The sequence below is a fragment of the Mangifera indica genome, chromosome 17 (genome assembly GCF_011075055.1).
Source record: "Mangifera indica cultivar Alphonso chromosome 17, CATAS_Mindica_2.1, whole genome shotgun sequence".
NCBI lineage: Eukaryota > Viridiplantae > Streptophyta > Magnoliopsida > Sapindales > Anacardiaceae > Mangifera > Mangifera indica.
In genome coordinates, this window is record NC_058153.1 from 859,100 (window position 1) to 876,728 (window position 17,629).

The window sequence follows — 17,629 nt, forward strand, 5'->3', positions numbered from 1 at the left end:
AGCAATAGTTTTCAAATTAAAAAATTATCCTATTTAAATTAAACTAAAAGGGAATATTAACTAAAAAAAAAAGGGGTTTTCATTTATTGTCATGGAGGAATAGAAAATTCATTCTGGAAGACCATGAATAGATTTATTGTTAAGCAGAAGTTTCTCACTTTTCTTGTCGTATGATGAACAAGGAATGTTTCTTAGTCGTTAATCCTAACCCTATTGTTGCTTTTGAGTTGCAAAAGTCTGGATAGATTTCCTTGAGAAGATTCTTAGTTATTAGGAAGACATCTGTAGGCAAGAAAATACCAAATATATATTTAATAAATGAAAGATATAGTAATATTTAATCACGTGATAACACATTATATATGTTTATATTTATGTATCAAAAAATGAATACACATAATATTGTCCTTATTAATATCATGGGAAGGCTGGCTTAAAAAGAAGTGGGGATGAAATGGGCGTGGGTGGCTAATATATATGGCTAACCATGTACAAGAGAGTGTAAAGCCCTGGAAAATGGAGAAGAAGAAAGCATGCCGGTGTGACAAAGACCATACTCTGTATATTCCTTCGATAAAGAGATCGTGGGTTTAGAGTGAGAAAGTATGCGCACCAGGCACCATGAGTGCATCTGCAATGTGAAGACACTCACATTCTCTCTCTCAGCTCTCTTCTTTATTCAGCCTGTTTCTAAACCCTACTCTTCTTCTTCTTCTTCTTCTTCCTTCTTTTGGCCCTACTAACTGTATAACGTAACGTAACTCCTGTATGTTTGTACTCTTTCTCTACTCAGAAGGAGAATCCAAGATGATGATGGTGATGATTTCATTTAAACTGTCCAAAAGTTACAATACATGTACCCCTCTCGACATACAGTGCAAACCCCAGAATATATGCTTATTGTAGGCTAAAAAGTATGTGAAACAGAGTAAATCTGAATCAAGCTCTATCTTTATCTGTGCATAAAAAAGACTTTCAACAGTGTCAGAGATCCTTGTTAGTATTTAAAGCCAGTCAAAAAAGCATTTTGGCAATATCAAACAGAATCAGAGTCTTTTCACACAACTGATCTGTCCCTGATTTCCTTTCAACTGTTCTTGTTCAAACATCAGTCAAGCTGCACTTTCGTAAATATCTCCCAACTCCGTGGCCATTCCCATATCCTTACACCACCTTCTATTTATACACCCTTTGCTAGCTTCTTCTTCTTCTTCTCTGTCAGCCAAGTTTCTTTGAACACCTTGGGATCCGAGGAAGTAAAGCCATCTCGTGATGGCCATGACTGGACTTAGAACACATCCAAAATTATCGTTCATGTTCATGGCATTATTCTTGTTCTTGAATTTTCATATTTCTCATGGTGCTGATGAACTCGAGATTCTCTTGTCCTTCAAAGCTTCGATCAACGACCCCTTTGATTTCCTTTCCAACTGGAATTCCTCTGTTAGTGTTTGTGAGTGGAATGGTGTCACTTGCAACAATTATTCTCGTGTTAATATAATCCATCTTTATGGGAAAAATATTTCTGGGAAAATTTCCCCGTCAATCTTTCATTTGCTAGATGTGGAAACTATCGATCTCTCAAGCAATCAGCTTTATGGGGAAATTCCCAGTGACATATTCTCTTCCTCCCCACTTCAGCATCTCAATCTTAGTAACAACAACTTCACTGGTCCAGTGCCAAGCGGATCACTCTCGCGCCTTCAGGTATTGGATCTATCAAACAACATGCTTTCCGGGGAAATTCCAGAAGTTGGGTTCTTTTCTGGTTTAAAAGTTCTTGATCTTGGTGGAAATTTTTTGGTGGGGAAAATTCCAATTTCGATAAGGAAAATTACTTCTTTGGAATCTATAACTTTGGCTTCAAACCAGTTAGTTGGACCGATCCCAAGAGAAATAGGCCAATTGACGAGCCTTAAATGGATTTACTTGGGATATAACAATCTTTCCGGTGAAATTCCTGAAGAATTAGGAGATTTAACTTCTTTAAATCATCTTGACATTGTTTACAACAATCTCACTGGACAAATTCCTTCTTCGTTTGGAAATCTCTTTAATCTTCGTTACCTGTTTCTCTATCAAAATAAGCTAACCGGTTCAATTCGTGGAGCTATTTTTGGCCTCAAAAATCTAGTTTCCCTTGATCTCAGCAACAATTATTTGTCTGGTGAGATCCCAGAACTCGTTGGTCAATTGGAAAACTTGGAGATCCTTCATCTTTTTTGCAACAAATTCACCGGGAAAATTCCAAATTCCTTAACTTTCTTACCACGTCTGCAAGTCCTTCAATTGTGGTCAAACCAGTTATCAGGTCAGATTCCTAACAATCTTGGTAAACGTAATAATCTCACTATACTTGACCTTTCAACCAATTTTCTCACCGGAAAGATACCTGAAACACTTTGTTACTCGGGTAATCTTTCTAAGCTCATCCTCTTTTCGAATTCATTGGATGGAGAAATCCCAGAAAGTTTAACTTCTTGCAAGAGCTTGCAGCGAGTGCGTCTTCAAAATAACAGTCTCTCCGGTGAATTATCACCAGAATTCACCAGGCTGCAGCTGGTATATTTCTTGGATATTTCAGGCAACAATCTCTCTGGAAAAATCGGGGAGCGAAAATGGGACATGCCTTCGCTGGAATTGTTGAATTTGGCTGGAAACAGGTTCTCCGGAAACTTGCCTGGTTCATTTGGCAGTGACAAGATTGAGTACCTGGATTTATCAGAAAATGGATTTTCAGGTACTATTCCTCGGAGTTATGGAGAATTATCTGAGCTAATGCAATTAAAGCTTAGCCAAAACAAGCTGACCGGTGCAATCCCTGAGGAATTATCTTCGTGCGAGAAGATAGTGAGTCTAGACCTAAGCCACAACCAGCTCAGGGGCCCAATCCCTGCCAGTTTCTCTGATATACCAGTCCTGGGCAATCTTGATTTATCGGAAAATCAATTGAATGGCGAAATTCCACAAAATTTAGGGAGAGTTGAATCACTTGTTGAAGTGAATATCTCTCACAATCATCTTCATGGTAGTCTACCGTCTACTGGTGCTTTTCTTGCCATAAGAGCAAGTGCAGTTGCCGGAAACGACCTTTGCGGCGGCGATAGTCTGTCTGGTTTACCACCATGCAAAAGGAATAAAAATCTCACTTTGTGGCTTCTTGTTGCTTGCTTTCTCGTTGCCTTGACGCTGCTTGCTCTTGCTGCTTTCATTCCTCGATGAAAGATAAACATGGAGCTAAAGAGAGTTGAAAGTGAAAATGGGATTTGCGAAATGCAAATTTCAATTCCAAGAATGCTAAATCATTAACAATAAAGGAGATCATATTGTCCACCAAAGAAGAAAATCTCATTTCAGAAGGCCATGAACGGATTCAGCCATACAAATTTAGGTCCTAATAAGCAAGTCACAGGCAATTCATTGTGAAGAAACTTGACGTAAACTCAGTCACGTCAAGTTTCTGCTTCGATATCTCACAATTAGGGAGGCTACGGCATCCAAACATCGTCAAGTTAAGGGGTATATGTCGATCTGACGAGGCTGCATATCTGGTTTATGAGTACCTCGAAGGTAAACAGTTGAGTGAAATTGTTCCAATTTTACGTTGGGAGAGACGACAAAAAATTACCGTGGGAATCTCCAAAGCACTACGGTTCTTGCATTGTCATTGCAAGCCAAGTATTGTGGTGGGCGAAGTGTCACCGGAGAAAGTGATCATCGACGGAAAGATGAACCCATGCTTATGTCTAGCCTTCCCGGTCTAGAATGTACGGACAAAAGGACCATTTTCTATTATAACAATATTACCCGGATACATTTTTGTTATTCATATAAGTTATTATGTGGTATAATATTTATTTATTATATTTGTATATATATATTTATATATTAAAAATATATATATATAATTTTATTATTTCTGTGTTAGATTTACACAATTTATAAAATATTATTTTCTAGTATCTTACGATATAAAAAAATAAATTGAGATTATTTTCTATGTTACATTGATTAATTATAAGGTATAATTTTTTATTGTTTTAATTAAAAGGATCAACTTTATTTTAACACTGTCAAATTGGATTACTCATAAAATTAAAAAAAAAAACTGAAATATTAATGGAACCTTATATGCATTAATCTTACATTAATGCATATTTTCAAATGGTTATTTCTAATTGTTGTTTCCTAAAATTGCCTGTGTTGGTAGAAACCGAAGAAACCAAACACATTACTGAAAAAGGAGACATCCATGGGTTTGGTCTTATCCTCATTGAACTGTTAACTGGAAAAAGTCCGGTGGATGCTGAGTTTGGGATACACGAGAGCATAGTAGAGTAGGCACGATATTGCTACTCAGTTTGTCATCTAGTTACGTGGGTTGATCCAATGATCAGAGAACAAGTATTGTCAACGAAGCATAATGAAATTGTTGAGACGATGATTTTAGTTCTTCATTGCACCGCCGGTGACCCAATGGCTCGACCTTGTTTCGATCTTTTCCTTTTTCTTTTTACAATTACTTTGTCTCGATCTGGGTTCTTTTTATTTTGTCGATTTTATTATATCAGTCTCAACAAAAAATCCATTATAGACTATAACATTAGTCTTATTATTAGCATTCTACGTATGTTTTTTTAGTTGAAATATAAGTATTTTAGTTGAAACATTCTACGTATGTTTCAAAGTTTATTTACTAAGTGCAGAATCGAAGCTGAGTACTAATTTTCCAGCCAAGAGAGGCTTTTCACAACCTTTCTTGTGACAAACTTTTCCTTCTAAGTTATAATGATGGAGTTAGGGTTTTTTTTTTTTTTTTTTGTTCTTTCTTTATCCTTCTGTTCCCTTAAGCAATGATGGTGGGTGACAAAAACTCCTTTCTCTTTTGCTCAATCAGAACTCATTGGTGGTGGGGAGGCTTGAATGATTAGAAGATTCCATCAATAAAGATGAGTCTGAAGATAAAAATTTAAACTAGCAGACATTATCTTGGCAAACCAGCTCAGTTTTGCTGTCATATATGATCAATATTGCCAGTGTTTTCATCTTAAAAGCCTCAAGATATCAATCATACTTCTCGGAGACCATGCAAAAGCCTCTTTGCCTTCTCTCTTTCTATAGCAAAAGCTCCTTTTTCCTTCCCATCTATATTTTGCTATTAGATTCAATGGAGAAAATCTACAAACGACCCACTAACTTAACAGTGGAAAAAATCACTCTTTTCCTTTTTTTTCTGCCCCTTTTTTATTTTGCGAGGTGAGATATAAGAGAAAGACGACATTAATAAAACACAATAAAAATGTTAAATTTGTATACTAAAATAAAACTGGTTAAATATTTTTAAAATTTTTTTAATTGTTAAACTTCGGTTATTTTCACATCACATTTTGAAATTGAGGTGCATTATATCATGAAATTTGCCTCCTTAATTGGAGGATGCTTTTTTTTTCTTAAATAATAACAATAAAATAATAAAAAATTTTAATTATCACATCATTATTATGAAAATTTTCATAAACTATTTTTAAAATTCTAATTTTTTTTTAATAAACCTTTTTTATGTCATCATTTATGAAAAAACATTTCAGTCTGGATCGCTAAATTAAAATTAAATAACATTTGATAACCCTTTAAGATGAATTAACTCTAGATTTTTTTAGCGGTTAACTTTAAGACTGAAATCTATCAATGTTTCATCCAAATGGCTTCCAACATGATGAAAATGGTGACAAAAACCCTCATTTGATTGGATGATCTAAAATGCCTAAATAAAGATCTAATGCCTTGAGGCTAGAGTAATTGTGTCGGCATTAGGGTAATGTATTATTTGAGTTTAGATTCATCGAGTTAAATTGAAATAAAAAAATTAAATTTATTTTCATAAATGAATTGAGTTTAAATCTATTTGAATGTTAATTTTGAGGTTCAATCAACTTATTGACCTAAAATAAGGGTCTTGTTCAAACTTAATTCCATTATAATCCAAATTTAGGTGGCATCAGACTGACACTGTTCCTTCCCTACCTGAGGCAAAATATTAAAAGGAAAAGCAATTGGGCTTCTAATTGAAGCCTGTCTGGCCACTCCTTGACCTTTATCTTCTTGTTTGACCACCATATTTTTAGCCCACCTTCTACCAATTTTAAGTTATGTTTCATTAAGCCGTATAGCTCCTTGCTGCAAAAGAAAAGAAATATATATTAAAAGTTGATTTTTGTATTAAAAATCTAATTTTTTATATTATATATAGTATATTATATCATATTATAGGATATATTTTTTTAAAAAGTTAATAGAACTTTCAATTTTTACATCCTTTTAAAAATGTCATAAACATAACTGAATATAATTATTAAATCATATATTATATCATATATCGAAAATATAATTTTTAGTATTGTGTATTATGTTATAGGATATGTCTTTTTAAAAACAATAATAATAATTTCTAATTGTCACAATTCACATCATTATCTTGGAAAAAATCACAAAAATTTCCTAAAATTCTAAATTTTCTCAAATATACCTCAGTTACAATATCACTTATTTAAAAAATATGTATTATATTATATGATATATCTGTTATATAATACTAATTTTTTATATACTTTAGGATATGAATTATTTTCTATTTAAATAATATTGTATAATGAATATCATATATTATATGATAGTAATAATCATGTCTATAAAATTTTAAAATTCTTGGATATATCTTGCCATATTATAATTTTTTATTTTAAAATTTGTATTAATAAACTTTTGATTTTCATCAAATTTAGTTATAAATTTAAATAATAAACTCAAATAGAATAATAATCTCTAAACTTAAAAATTAAACTAAATTTGAATTATTTATAACTTTAATTTGATATATTTAAATTGAATTCAAACAGTTTCTATGTTTTTCTGGATGTAGCTGAACTCGTTCCGACACAGCTAAGGATGGGAAAATGTAGTCACTAAACAACAGTTACACCGTTGTCCATTATTCCAAGAAGACTCGCATGGGGATTGCCACAATCAAACCCGACCCCACTTTAATCCATATTCACCACTCGATATTTGACACGTAATATGTATCTGACACTTACATAGCTCCAATCACGTACACTCTTCCGATCAAGCATTATTTTTTGCTACAGTAACAGGATGATAATGTAATCCCTTGTAAATCCTACGTGGCAAGCTGGGGTGAAAAGTGAAAATCAAACTGACAGGTCCCTTGTGCAGGAGACACGTTGGAAATATTTTGGCCGTTGATTTCATCAAGTAGATCTGTAAACGTAGTGGGGGGTTGAATTTAATAAACCAATTAACAGGGATGGAAAAATAATAAAAAATATTTTTAAAATGGGTGAAATTCAGAGAAAAAAGAAAAAAAATAATAAAAAAGCGCAATCCCCGAGGGAAATTAAAGCAGGGGAATCGGGGTATAAACTTGGACGGTAATGCGCAAGCTTCAGCGGCAAACCTGCTAGATCGGTTCCTTAGGAGTTGAATTTGAACACTTAATTACCATTTAACCTTTATTAATTAATTTGTTAATTACTTGTTTATCCAGTAATCCATTTAAAAAATGTGCTACATCAGTAATCATGAATTTACTGTAATACCCACGCATAATAATAATGCATGACCACGTGCAGTGGGTTTTCCTCGATATTACAGTAAGTGAAATTTTGATACAAGGTAGATTTTAATCTAAATTGATTGATTCGATTTGAATTGAGCTAATTTATATCAAATTTATTATTTAATTTGAATGAATTAAAATTAAATTAAAATTATAATTAGATCTATATTTGACGTAAGCTAAGTCCAAGTATGAGCTAGTTTAACCAATACGAACAAGATTCTCAGTTTTATATATATACACATTATACACATATACTAATTCAAACTCAATCTGAATTTATATTGATAAATTCAAATTCAAAATAAAATTATTCAAATATATTATCAAAGGTTACCAACAAGATGAATAATATCACTGACAATATGAATAATGTTATTAGTGTAACTAATAATATCGTTAGAGAATGATTCAAATTGAATTGTTAAATAAAAGTTTTAACTCAAATTCAATTCACATTAAACAAAATATCAAATTGAGCAAAACCTAGTTGTGTTTAGATCCAACCTAGGTTAGAGTTTCAATTTGACAATTGTTTAACTTGTTTATCCTTCTGTTGACATCATTTATCTTATCGATAATATAATTTATTATTTTTTTGATAATATTATTTATCTTATTGATATTATTAATCTCGTTAATAACCTTTAAAAAATATTACATATCAATTTAAATGAATCTGAACGAGTGCTAAACTTAGCTTGAACCCATAAATATGAAATTAGACACAGTTATAAATTAATAATTAAATTTAAAAAATTATTGGAAATTTGTGAAAAGGATAGAATTGGTATACCAAACATGAAAAGTCTCCAAAAGAAAAAGGGTATTAAAGTAACTTCCTTTAATTCAATTAAAGCCTTTTTTTTTAAATAAATAAATAATTAATATTCGTCTTAAAACTGTAAAATTTTTGTCCTCGTCAAAATCCTCCATTTTAGCTGTCCGCCTGTTCCCTTCAGGCGCAAATAAACCTTCTCTCTCTCTCATCACAAAACCAGAACTGCTCTGATCACACTTCTTCTTCTTCTTCTCTCTTCACATTCTTCTTTCTAACTGCACTCCGCAACGTCAACTCCCGAAAGAAACGAGGAAGGAAACTGAATAATGGAAGCCCCAGAATTCTTTCAGGGAACCTGTAATTACTCACAATTTGCGTCTGAAAAACACCATTCATTTGATTCTAAAACAGCCCCAGTTGGCGACCATTTCATCGTCGAGGAGCTTTTGGACTTCTCCAACGAAGACGCCGTCGTTTCTGACCCTAATGCTTTCGATAACGTCGCCGGAAATTCTACCGATTCTTCCACTGTCACAGTCGTTGATTGCTGCAGCAACTCCTCTTCCTGTGACCCCGGCCTTTCCGCAGATATTACTTGCCAGAATTTCGCTGAAACCCACTTCTCTAGCGACCTCTGCGTCCCCCCGGTAATGACAATTTGTTCAATAACCATGGCTTCTTCATCAGAGTTTTTATATGGATGAAAATTATAATAATTATTTGTTTTTGTTTTTCCTGTTTCATTTAACAGTTAGATGATTTAGCTGAGCTCGAATGGATGTCGAATATTGTGGAGGAAACCTTCTCCTGTGAGGACCTGCAAAAGCTCCAACTTATATCAGGTGTAAAAGCTCGACCCGATGAATCTTCCGAAACCCGCCCGTTTCAGCCCGAATCCGACCTAAGCAGCAACAACAACAACGATATTATCTCCAGTCCCAACAATCCCATATTCAACCCGGAAATGGCGGTCCCAGGCAAGGCCCGAAGCAAGCGGTCTCGGGCGGCTCCGTGCGATTGGACGTCTCGCCTTCTTGTTCTTAGCCAGAACTGTTCCTCGTCCGACGCCGATATCATTTCCACGGGCCCAACACAACCTCCTCCGCCACAACAAACCGTTAAGAAGACGGTTAAAGCAACCGGGTCGAAGAAAAAAGACTACGGAGACGGTGGAGAAGGAAGCGGAGAAGGTCGGAGGTGTCTGCATTGTGCAACGGATAAGACGCCGCAGTGGCGGACGGGGCCTATGGGGCCGAAGACGCTTTGCAATGCCTGTGGAGTGAGATACAAGTCGGGTCGATTAGTACCCGAGTACCGGCCCGCTGCGAGCCCGACATTCGTTCTCACAAAGCACTCGAATTCCCACCGTAAGGTGCTTGAGCTCAGGCGTCAGAAAGAAATGCTAAGGACCCAGCAGCAGCAGCAACAGCAACAGTTTATGCATCATCAGAATATGATGTTTGATATATCCAACGGTGATGATTACTTGATCCACCAACACGTTGGGCCCGATTTCACGCAGCTCATCTGATGTAGTGGACGCTAGCGTAGGAGAATTCTGCTGAGTTTTTTTTAATTTTTTTCAAAGGTTAATTTAGTTGCTTAATATTTCTAATATTTCCTAACTCAATTTGAATTTTGGTAGTCTCTTTGTCAATTAATGCTATCTTGTTTTCCCATATAAAAAGGTAAGTTTGAATTCAATCCGGGCTAATTATATTTGAAATAAATGAATCGAATTCAAAATAAAAATAATACGAATTTGAGTGTCAATTTATGAATAAATTTAAACCGAACTCAAATTTTATTTTATTTAGGCTTGACCTGCATTGACTTTATATAGATCGCTTCATCCTTCCAATAAATCCATGCAGATCAAAGCACCAGCACGTGAAGATTTGGATGAATGTTTATTGAAGATGGACAATATATAATGTTATTGCGTGTGGGTGAAGATTGTTATGAGATACAGGATAATAATGGTATTATTTCGAGAAAATTTAATTTAATTTTATACTTGACCGTGGATAGCCGGATTCAACGTAAAATTGGGATGGATTTAATTTGAATCAAGCTTAAAACCAATATGATTCAAATTAATATATAATATTATACTTTTTATAATAGATTAAATATATGTAATAATGTAATATGTATTTAATTTTAAATATTTAATTAAATATTAAATGATGTATTATTATTTAATTAAATAATTTTAAATTAATAATTTAATTATATAATAAAATATTGTTTAAATACCCAATGGCAACTTCTGCTGACAATCACTTCAACTTCTCTACTAGCTTCTTTCTTTATTATTTCTATCCATCTTTCTCTCTTCCCATAACATGCTTCAATCTACCTATTTCATTTATTTTATGAATTCAAATCATACGAATAAGGGTAAATATTAGTGCACTAACAAAGATTATTACTTTGTAACTGGACACTAAATGATTAAGTGTTATATTATTTTTAATTTAAAATTATTTATTTACATAATAATACATCATCATCGTTAGTATATAAAATGATTCTAATTGTCAGGGCTCATAATTTTACTGTATAATTAAACTTATCTATATATGCTTATATTTGTAAGAGAGTAACACTGTATATACAAACAAATTTTAATAATTTACTCATTCAACCTAACGTGATAACATATGATAGAAGAAGTAAATAATTACATTAGCCAATTACATATTGTTATGTCAGCTTATATGAATAAGTTAATAAATTTTGTTTGTATAGATAGTTTTATTTTTGTATGGGTATTAAGAATGAGTATGTAAGAAATAAAAAACTGTGTATTAATAATAAGTATTAGTTTATGTACTAGTGATGACATATTACTATATAACTGAATTAATTTTAATTATCAATAAAGTAACAATAAATCATACAGTGACACGTCATCATTAATATATAAATTAGTACTTATTATTAGTATACATAATTTGATGCACGTGCAAAATTGTTATTGAAAATTTCATGGAATTTTGAAATTAATTAGCAAAAACACTTTGTTGTATAATTTTTTAAATGATAAATGGTATAGTAAGTCGTTGGTAATGTATGAATAATGTGAATAATGTAAATAATGGCAATTTGCCAAGAAAGAAAGAAAGAAAGAAAGGTGGAGAGATGGATAGGCACATGCAAATGTATTGATAAAATGGAGACATGGGCACCATAGCCAAAGTTTATTTTCAAAGATTTGGGAGACACTAGGACACCAGCTCATCAACCTCCCCACCATCTCGCGTGCTCCCCATGTTCCTCTTATTAATCATAAGCAATTAGGTTTTTGCCTTCCTATCAAGTTTATACACTTTTCAATGTGCCAAAATCCTCACTCAAAGCTAGAGGCAGCTTAGATCAAATCTATGATGATGCTGGAATGAGTTAATCTCAGGCTAAAATTTTAGCTTAACAATTCAATTTAATATTAATTTAGTTATTTATTTAATAATTTATTCATCTCGTTGATGATATTATTTACTTTTTTATGATATTGTTTATATCATTAATAATTCTTTTATAGTATTGTGTATCAAATTGAATAAACTCGATCTCAGAGTAAATATTATAAGTTCCATTTAAACTTAAGTGACCTAGACTTGGGGTGGATTAGTCTAGGTTGGATCAAATCCACCCTTACTCATAGCTTATGTTTTCAGAACCTTTCTTCTTTATTATATCAACAAGATGGTTGACAATGAAATCACATATGCATAACATAAAATGGTTTTGATTCAATAATAAAGAAGATAAATTTTATTCATCAACCGAAGCTCTTGATTCACAGCAGACAAACTTTATTTGTCACTGTAACAGCTTGGTACTGGTTGATGCTGTAATATATCCAAGGAAAGACAACTAAAATCTAGCAGACAAATTTTCAACAACTCTCAGAACAATAAAAAGTTGAGAGAATTCTAAATTGTTGCAGCTTAGTCATCCTCATACACAACTGTCAGATATAACTTCAAATGATAATGAAAATGACCTCACAAGAGGAAAAGAATGATCCATAAACCACCATCTATGAAAAGGAAATTGCAACAAAAATATGGCAGAAGCCCAATGTTAACTGAGATTGGGATTGAAATACAATGGGGAACTTCACTTGCAATTATCAAAATTTCTAATGGTGTTTGATTGTAAGGGAAGAGTATAAATTTTCCAAGTAACAAAGGAACTCCCAAAGAAAAGGTTATAAGTAAAGGTCTCTGCACTAATCTTGATTGAACTTCACGAGCTAATCTTTCTAACTCATCAAAAGATCTTATGCAATCATAACCAGTTTGACACAATTCCTATCAGTTGGAAATGTATAAGAACCTCCAATTCCTATCAGTTCTCCAAGTCCATTTATAGTTTAGGGAAAAGTATTACCCTTAATTGTTTACTTGTTATATGTGCAAGTTTTCTTTCTAATACAGGTTCCTGTGAAAACTCCTGGTCCTTATTAGCACCTCTCTTTCTCTCTCTTCCTGTCTCTTTCTTTGTTGAACTTTTTCCTTGAAGAAAAAATTCTTACTCTGATCTTATAAGCTTCTATAAATTTCCATTTCAAAAAGAAATAAAGATTATAAAATGTAATAGAAACACATCAAAAAAAGAATCAAATGACTGTCTCTCTCCCTCTTTAAGTTGACCAACTATCATTTTTGAACTCAGGAAACTTCCTAACATTCTCATCAAATTCTGAACAGTCTATCAAGAAAAATAGAAATTGTTAAGTGTCTTGGTGTGTCCAATTATTTGAATAAACTTCCCTGCTTTCACATCCTTAAGAGAATTAATTATCATATTCTACGGGAAGAGTTTGTGCCAGATGCACCAATGGTGATAAATACTAATGAGTTTAGAAAAACCAAATCGCAAAAGATGTTTAGATATGTTACAAATTTCCATGAGAATCCTCATTCAACAAATAAATGGAAATTTCCCCAATTGTGATGATTCAATGATCAAGTATTTTAGGCATCTTCCTCAGCTTTTTTTCCACCAAATTCTGAAGAGAAAATTCATAGCCTTGGATACGTTTTTCAAGTTGTGCATCAATGCCCTTCTCCCTACAAGGTGTTTAAGCATTTGAAGAGCCATTAAAAATATTACCCATCCTCAACTTAACCAAGAAGACCAATTCAGCTACTTTGCTCAAATTACTCATAAACCAAAACGTGTAGGATCAGGCTGTTATAAATATTTAATTGAAACAAACAGTGGGCAAAAGAAAAGGGTGACAAGCAGAACATTCAATCTAAAATTTGCTTACAGAAACAAAATAAAAAAGATTTGGAGATTATAAAACTCCTGAGTTTGCACTGCAGAGCGTACCCTGAGACAACGATCTTGTGCTCCTTGAATCAATACCCAGACAAGACATTAGCCTAGCCAAAGGAGGGCCAGTTTATATTTTACATAATTAAGCTCCTTGACTCACCACAATTTTACTTAATATTATTTTGACCAATCCATGCAAAGCTGAACCACAGGAGGGCCAGTTTAAATTCAATTTGAATCTAGAATAGTAAGTTAGAATTTAAACTAACTCAGATTGGCCATTCGATAACACAAAAAGAGTAATCATCGTTGAAGAAGAAAAAAAATATTGAAGAAAAATTATAAGAATAGCTATCAAGGTGAGATCTAATGTAACAACATCAAAGAGGCATTAATCTTGAAATGAGCTCCATGAATTGAAACTTCAACTCAGCAAATCTTACATCCTATCCATTGATTGTCTAATACAAAGTCTAAACGCAATTGAAAGTACTTTGTTATCTGAAATACAAAACTTCCCTCTAAATGAGACGTGGACAATCAAATTCCATACCCCTTTCCCAAGAAAATAAGCCTTATCCATGACACAATCACAGAATAGTTGCAAGCAAATAAGGACACAATGTGGAAGATTTAGTCTAATTTTCCTTTTCCATCACTTAAACTTGTCATCTCTGAAGATTTATGCATTTAGAGTTCTTGTTTCATTGACACAATTAGAGCAACCGTTGTTTCCCAGTCACTGAATCCACCAACTCTCTAGGCCCTGCCCATAAAAATAGTGTACCTTGTGAACAAACATGAATTTGTAGGTTGCTCATTATTTTGTATAATTATGAAAGGCAGATGAGTGGCAGTTTATACATTACACATATAATGGATAAATCATGAACATTTTGGGTAGACTTAATTTACCCAAAAAACAATAATAACCATGGGGATTCACTGATGATGCAAGCTTTGCTTCGTAAGCTTTACTCTAATGATGTCAAGTAATATTGGCAAAAGAAAAAGCTGTATAATAAGAGAAAGGTGAAGCAACTGAAAATATTCTTGCAGCCCAATGAAGTACAGCATACCAGGTCCAACAGTAAGAACTGTCTTTGAGCCAGCAGAAACCTGTAGGACATAAAACCCTCAATAATTTACCTTTAATTATCCAATCTGAGGGACAACTTAAAAAAAAAAATCAAATTACAGTGATTAAAAAAAAAAAAGAGAGAGAAATCTCAATATTATTCATGATAGACTAGTATTCCAAATATCATATTAATAGTACCATGCATAACCCCACAAGTTGGGTTTTTTATACATATTAGTATAAGCTAATACAATTACTTCGGTAGTACAGTAGCCCCAGTTAGCTTATTTTCATATTCTTAATAAGAAGACTGAACTGAGCCTGCAGCCCAAAAGCTGCAGCTTGTAATTCAACTGTTAACTGATTGAGATATCACCACATAGAGTGGCACTAACAAAGCACGTTGAACTGAAAAATAAAATATTGTAATGCATCTGTTTCTTACCTAAAATGGCATCATCAACAAGGTCAGAATAAATGACATAAAATTTGTCATTCTAAGATCTCCAAAAAAATTAATTTGACAAAAATGATTCAATTTGCATGCTTTCACATCAAATTCAATAAAAATAAATAAAGACAACCTGAAGTCATATGGCATTCAAGTGTCCTGCAAAACTCTAATCAAATGAAATGTTCAGAAAGTAAACCCCCAGTCCATGCCCAATTACAAAGAGCCCAAAACAGAACCCACAATTTAACATACAATAGCACAATCACAACCAACAAGTTCCAGAACATTACAATTTTTCAAAATGATAAAAGCTTGAGTCATATTTCAAAGGACAATCTGCCTTCAGAAATATGAATGCAGCCATAAAACATGCAGAGAAGATGCAAAAATATAAATGTATTTATTGGAGTTATAGGTACCTTTCAAGCCTTTTAATCCTGAGATGCCAATATTCCATGATTTAAAAATTTACCCACCATATCATTTAGTTATTAATTTGTCTCAGTTACCCGGAACTGATTCTGCAACTACATAGTCAAAAATGGCACCTGTGTCCTTCCAGCGTCTGCAACAACAAATGTGGGAAGACCAATATTTTCAGCTGCTTCCTTCAGTTTATTCCTGATCAAGAGAATTGATATTCCCACAAATTAGCAATTGAATGTTTTTTTTCATTTGATAAGAACCCATATTGTTCACAATGAAATCACCTGCTTACATTTCTTGTTGATTCTTGCATGTAACCACTATTTTGGGTTGCCCACATTGCTCCCATTGTCTCAAAAGGGACCGGTCACTGCAGGGAATACTGAATGATGCAACTTTGAACTGATAATATTAACAGTCACACAAAATATAATAACTGGATATCTCTAAAATTTAAGATTATAACTAGCAAGAATTTTGTCACCATATTAAAGTGCTCACTTCCATGATTTAAGATAATAAAGTTAGATATCATATCTTTAAGAAAATTGATCACTGTGTAAGTTCATAATTCTTGAAATCTTTCTCTCAATTCAGCCAAGTGAGTGTCCACAATGCATACTGATACACATGCTACCACTTGCAGTTTCACTTGTAAATAACAAAAAGTAATAGATCTGAACTTCCATGGCACAGCTATTTATTTTGAAAAGTTAGCTGTTAGATTTAGAGCATCTTTTAAGATCAGATTAGAGAAAGACACCCATTATTTGCACATGTATACCTTTGCATCAGCTCTGCATACATGCCAGTGGCTGCATCTGCAAAATCATAAAATAAACATTTCTTTCAAAGCTTAAGATAAGCATACAATCCTCAATTTTATATTACAAATTTGAAAATCTTACGAGCACATTGAGATGCAATCTTTCCTGAACCCATCTTCAGGTCTTGTCTTACTACCAAAACCTGCCATATGCTGGACAAAGTTATATATACCAAAAATAAAAATATATGAAAACCCATTGATACTACAACCTCAAATTCTCCTTGAAAAAGTAAACCAAACAGGATTCATAAATCACATAATTTCATTACGAACATTTGAGCAGATTAAATAAAAAATCACCAAACAGGCACTAGAACAAACCATTTTGAGGTCTTGATCACCGTTACTGGGGACTCTTAAATGTTCTTGGGGCTTGCCTGGCAAGAAATTTTTCTTCTTTGCATGACTTTTTGCAGGCTTTGATAAATCCAACAACATCCCAAAAATGAAACCAATAACAAGCCCTGGAATGAAATTTTCTGCCCTAAAACTGGTTGCAAACCATTCTTTCTCTTGCTTTTGCTGCCAGGATATCACACAAAATAATCAAGCAACAGAAGGAAGGAAAAAGACACTAAAAATTGAACCTTGTTTTACCTAATTTTTTACAAGTTCAGTGAACTGAAAACATAGGCATTCCAAGTTTACTTTTTATTAATCTTTTCATTCTCCGTCAATTGTCAGAAACAGAACCCAAACTGAACAAAACTAGGAAATGATTATTGAAATTACACTAATGGCTGATTAATAAATACCTTGTTCGAAAGCTGAGAAGAATTCCGATATGAACCCCACATCCTCGAGAGAGATTATTGTTGAACGGTGAAGAGTTCAACAGTACATTATAAAAAAGATTAGGCCTTTCAGCAAAAAGTTACGAAGTTGAAACGACATAGTTTCAAAGTAAGTGCCTACGGAAATTTCTGAAAATAGTCACTCTTGCAGAGGCTTCTAAACAAGTTTTGATCTCATCTCTCCCGTGTTAAATTTAATTTATATTACCATATAATTAAATATTATTTTATTTTAAAATTTTAATTATTTAATTACATAATTATATATTAATATTTATATATATATAATTTCTCTTTTTGCATACCATATATTATACATAATATATGATATAT

General features: G+C 33.0%; 2 protein-coding genes and 1 pseudogene across 3 annotated transcripts; 2 read left to right on the forward strand and 1 right to left on the reverse strand.

Annotated features, from left to right (window-relative positions):
• Nucleotides 1–1,272: 1,272 nt before the first annotated feature.
• Nucleotides 1,273–4,645, forward strand: LOC123200843 (annotated as a pseudogene).
• Nucleotides 4,646–8,572: 3,927 nt separating this feature from the next.
• LOC123200984 (GATA transcription factor 12-like) lies at nt 8,573–10,083 on the forward strand. Its single transcript, XM_044616415.1, has 2 exons — nt 8,573–9,064; nt 9,169–10,083. The coding sequence occupies exons 1-2, from the start codon at nt 8,744–8,746 to the stop codon at nt 9,946–9,948; spliced, it is 1,101 nt and encodes a 366-aa protein (XP_044472350.1). The 5' UTR covers nt 8,573–8,743; the 3' UTR covers nt 9,949–10,083.
• A 4,020-nt stretch (nt 10,084–14,103) lies between these two features.
• On the reverse strand, nt 14,104–17,444 carry LOC123201125 (peptidyl-tRNA hydrolase 2, mitochondrial). 2 transcript variants are annotated; one of them, XM_044616585.1, is made up of 8 exons: nt 17,258–17,444; nt 16,824–17,024; nt 16,582–16,642; nt 16,458–16,494; nt 15,966–16,043; nt 15,796–15,868; nt 14,628–14,831; nt 14,104–14,478 (listed from the first exon to the last, which is right to left on the reverse strand). In XM_044616585.1, the coding sequence occupies exons 1-7, from the start codon at nt 17,297–17,299 to the stop codon at nt 14,655–14,657; spliced, it is 669 nt and encodes a 222-aa protein (XP_044472520.1). In that variant the 5' UTR covers nt 17,300–17,444; the 3' UTR covers nt 14,104–14,478; nt 14,628–14,654. The 2 variants fall into 2 exon arrangements, with proteins under 2 accessions (XP_044472520.1, XP_044472522.1); XM_044616587.1 differs by having other exon boundaries at nt 14,792–14,831; nt 17,258–17,433.
• Between the last annotated feature and the right edge of the window lie 185 nt (nt 17,445–17,629).